The sequence below is a fragment of the Cibotium barometz genome, chromosome 11, assembly GCF_041138505.1.
Source record: "Cibotium barometz isolate CiBa-2024 chromosome 11, ASM4113850v1, whole genome shotgun sequence".
In the NCBI taxonomy this organism is placed as follows: domain Eukaryota; kingdom Viridiplantae; phylum Streptophyta; class Polypodiopsida; order Cyatheales; family Cibotiaceae; genus Cibotium; species Cibotium barometz.
Window position 1 is genome coordinate 54,306,179 of NC_141056.1, and position 4,789 is coordinate 54,310,967.

A 4,789-nucleotide genomic window follows, 5' to 3' on the forward strand; every position below is an offset into this window, starting at 1 on the left:
GATTTATGAGAAGACGGGCTATCTTGAGGAGCTTGCCAGGGGACCCCATCTACTTCGATGATGACCTCACATGGATGCAACTGGAGCACAAAAGATTATGCATGCCGAAGATAAAGGCGGCACGCAAAGAAGGAAAGAAGGCACATTATAGGGATGGTCACATCTACATTGATGGGAAGAGGGTCGAATAGCACCATCTGGCCTATGAGACATGGAGGAAACAACATGAAGACAAAGAGATACACATAGCAATCTGGAACTGTAATGGAGTCCTATGGACACATCCAGGGAGACTTGAAGAGGTGATGGAGGGCCGGGATATCATCTTGATGACAGAGACACATAGAGAGCCCGGAGAGGGGCTTACCACGGGTTGAGGGTTATCAGTGGGAGTCAGCTCACCGACAGGGGATGAGACAGGCCACCTCCCGAGGTTCAGGAGGTATTGTAGTGCTTTGCAGGCATGGGTTACATGAAAATGTTCGAGTCGTAGCACGAGACTCGGAGGCGAGATACATGTGGATTAGCTTACGCCTCTCGGAGACCAGATGGATTTATATCGCCCTTTGCTGCTTTCCTCCGAAGGGGTCGCGGTTTGCCACCACCGAGGAGCCGGGTGGAGGAGAGGCTAGTGAGTCTCCATACTCTGTCTTATCTGAGGAGATCTTACACTATTCGACACTGGGAGAAGTCTTCTTGATCGGGGACTTCAATGCACGGACTCAGAGCAGACACTGCGAGATCTATGACTTTGAGGATCCCTTGAGACTAGAGCCGCTAGCTACAGAGGATACATGGACCACTCGGATCTCCGCTGATGGAGGAGCTGACAGCACTGGATATGGGCAACATTTGCTGGAGCTTGGGGCCCGACACCATCTCGTTATTTATAACGGGATGACTCAGTGGCCAGATTCAGGTGGGTTGACTTGCTTTCCAGTGAGAGGCGGCAGTAGTACAGTGGATTATGTGATGGGATCCCGGGAGGCAACAGATATGGTGTCTCACTTCACCGTACCACCATGCCCCATTGGGGCGGATCATACATACCTATCCCTCACTTTCAGGAGCTTATTGGAGACCCACCCACCCATCATACAGCCACCACGCACTATTTTTCACTTCACTCAGGACCTAGCCGAGGTGTACGACTATCATGTTCATGATCAGCTATTTGCCTTAGATCCATCGGCACCGATGGCCATGCTCACCTCCCAGCTCTCACATGTACTGCACTCCGCAGTCGCGAGGAGTTTCCCATACCACATACAGACAGGACGGCCACCTACATCTGGGAGCATGCCCCAGAACCGATGGTATGATGATGAGTGCAGAAACCTTTACCGCAGTCTCCGAGTGCAGAGGGCTCACGGGGAGAGCACCCAGAGGCAGGCACGTAGGAGGATGCATACGCTCACCCGCCGTAAGCGGCGAGCTTATGAGGAGCCTCAGTACTGGGACACATATCACATGCTCATGAGCAGAGATGCTGCTGCTGCTTGGAGGAGACTCACAGAGCCCCGTCCTCCCACACCTATTGCCGATCCTCAGACGTGGCAGACATATGCAGAGAGACTTACTGATGTGCCTGCACAGCCCCCTATACCACAGCCCACAGAGCCATGCTCCACAGTCTCCACCTTCTTCACCCCGCCTATGGTTAGGAGGGCCGTATGCCGACTCCAACATGGACGGGCAACAGATCATACAGGATTACAGGGAGAGCATCTCATCTATGCTATTGATACATTGGCACCATTTCTTGCTCATCTCTTCAACAGAGCTCTGTCAGAGGGGTTTCCGGCTGAGTGGACGATGCACACTATTGTGCCGATCCATAAAGCGGGAGATGTACTAGACCCCGGGAACTACAGGACCATCATGATTGGCCATATATTGGCCAAACTATACGGGGCAGTTTTGGAGGCAGAGCTGAGCACTCATGCAGAGGTTGGGGGATTGAGAGCAGCAGGCCAGGCAGGCTTCCGTCGAGCCTTCTCAACCATCGACCACATTTTTACATTGAGGTGCCTGATTGATCAGGCCAAGGCACGGAGGCAACGGCTCTATTGTTGCTTTGTGGATTTCCGCAAGGCATTTGATACTGTGCCCAGAGAGCGCCTCTTTCGGCGACTACAGACACTAGGCATACCTTCAGACATGATGTGGGGCATATACAGGCTATATGAGCAGGTCTTTGGGAGAGTCCGATGCCCAGGAGGCTTGTCCGACACAGTTGCTAGCACCATTGGTGTGAAGCAGGGGTGCCCACTCTCCCCCGCGCTCTTTGGGCTCGATATTGATGAGGTGGTCGATTACATCACACAGGGAGGGGGCTCTGGGGTTGAGCTATCAGGTATTACTGTCCATGTTATGCTTTATGCTGATGACATCGTCTTGGTATCCGACACGCAGGTTGGGCTTCAAAGACACCTTGTGGCTCTTGATGACTTCTACGCACAGCAGGGGCTCACAGTGAACCTTGGGAAAACCAAGGTTATGATCTTCCACACTTCACCCGCAGTCAGGAGCCACACTACTCTCACATTAGCAGGAGGGCGGGTCGAGGTGGTGAGCTCTTATGTTTACCTTGGCATCACATTTACTAGCTCAGTTGGACGCTTCTCCATGGCTCAGGCAGTCCGAGACAGAGTGACCCAGGGGTATGCAGCTCTTGCTAGCCTTGAGCATCAGTGTCATCAGGCACATTTTCAGGAACCCCGCACGAAGGGGTGGCTCTTTGATACATTAGTGACACCAGCCTTGGTGTATGCAGCAGCGGTTTGGGCACCAGGGCTTGCAGCCTCCACATGCGTACAACTGGAGAGACCACAGATCTTGATGCTCTCGAGGATGATACGCAGCAAACCATCCGTCCCGCACGACATTGTTCGAGCTGAGTTTGCTGCACCACCTATGGCAGTGGAGGCATTGTTCCAGACGATCTCCTTTATATACAGGATGAGGGAGATGCCCACGGAGAGATTATCCCGCCGAGCTTTTGAGGCATCCAGACAGCTGGCCGAGGCTGGACACACTGGATCTTGGTATGCACAGATGCTACAGTGGTTCTCACATCATGGGATAGACATTGAGCGGTTGCCACCTTTTCAATATGATCAGTCTGCTCCACGGGGTTACCTCTCTCTCAATGAGAGGAACAGAGTGATGAGACAGGACATATGGCAGCACTACATACAGGAGACATGGACAGCACCAGAGAGCCCACTACCACCAAAGATGTTGTATTACAGAGACCACTTTATGAGCATCTCAAGGGATGGGTTTATACATCGACCGCGGTACATGGATGTATACATGCCCCATAGCTCTCGCGTTGCTATTGGACAGCTACGAGTCTCATCACATCAGCTAGCGATAGAGGCTGGGAGAGCGGCACGGGTTCCCAGAGCTGAGCGGATATGCAGATTGTGCCGCGAGGAGGTGGAGACTGAGGATCACTTTGTATGTAGATGTAGAGCCCACCAAGGGGTCAGAGATAGATATGCAGGATTGTTTGAGGAGCATTCTTCACTACATCAGTTGATGGAGGCCTCCGACCAACGACAGCTTGGCAGACTACTACTAGAGCTTCATAGTTCTCGAGAGAGACTCCTCCAGACACCCGCTCCCACTAGGAGTGGGAGACAGTCCCAGCTCATAGATTTCTTCCAGAGAGCTATGCCAGTGCCAGCTGCTGTACCACGTGGGGTAACCGCACAGAGAGCAGAGGAATTGAGAGCCAGGAGGAGACCTAGACAGACTGGACATAGAGCACCTCGACTCCGTCACCGAGAGATAGCAGCTATCCGAATGAGACACCAGATGGAGACACAGGAGAGGCTAGCTCGCTTTCCTTCAGACTCAGGGTACATGTTCATGCCATTCACAGCCTTAGCATCGGTGATGTATGATATCTTATATCCCTCTTATGGCACTGGATGGAGTTAGACATAGATCTGCATAGCATGCTTGTACTACCCCTTCAGCATATAGAGATGCATCTTGCCTTAGCACTCCATCCACATCCCCACCCCCCTTATATTGTTTGTATATGGGCTCCACCGATCCACGATGATTCATTGTATCCAGACACATGCACACTTTTTCTTTTGTTTCTTTTCTTCCGATGACCGGAAGAACACAGTTGTATTATTTTTTGTCTCATAGGCCGACTTTGGCCTCTCGTAGACGTTAATATATCTTTCTTTTCGTTCTCTCTCTCTCTCTCTCTCTCTCTCTCTCTCTCTCTCTCTCTCTCTCTCTCTCTCTCTCTCTCTCTCTCTCTCTCTCTCTCTACTACGACATCAGAGCCCACCACCCATACCCACGCTCCAGCTCCACGCCCCAAAGGAGTTCTTAGCAAGAGGGCTCGATCCATTCTACGAGCCAGACGTCCCCGACCCAGAGCATCAGGACCCTCCACCACACAGAGATGGATTCGTGAGGTTCTCTGCCAACATGACACATTCCCATCACAGAGGCTTGACATTCACTCCACCATCAAATCGGTTTTGGCCGAGGTGGGTATCGTCATTGGCTGATCACACCATATCTCACTCTACACAAGATCATTTGTTGATCACATGTACTGTCAGATGTTTTCATTTTACTTTTTCTTTCAGGTTTCCATGGCTCAGTATATCCATGATACCATTGTATTACTTATGGTCTCATAGACCTTGGGGTCTTACGTAGACGTTAATATAACTTTCTTTCTTTCTTTCTCTCTCTTGCACTCTTATCTCCACTACATTGTGCAATCGTCGAAAACCAAGGTGCAAAATAT

General features: G+C 51.2%; 1 protein-coding gene across 1 annotated transcript; it reads left to right on the forward strand.

Moving 5' to 3' along the window:
* The first annotated feature begins 411 nt into the window (after positions 1 to 411).
* Positions 412 to 4,544, forward strand: LOC147634340 (uncharacterized). Its single transcript, XM_086805664.1, has 2 exons — positions 412 to 2,781; positions 4,482 to 4,544. Exons 1-2 carry the CDS (start codon positions 412 to 414, stop codon positions 4,542 to 4,544), a joined length of 2,433 nt encoding a protein of 810 aa, XP_086661790.1.
* The last annotated feature ends 245 nt before the right edge of the window (positions 4,545 to 4,789 follow it).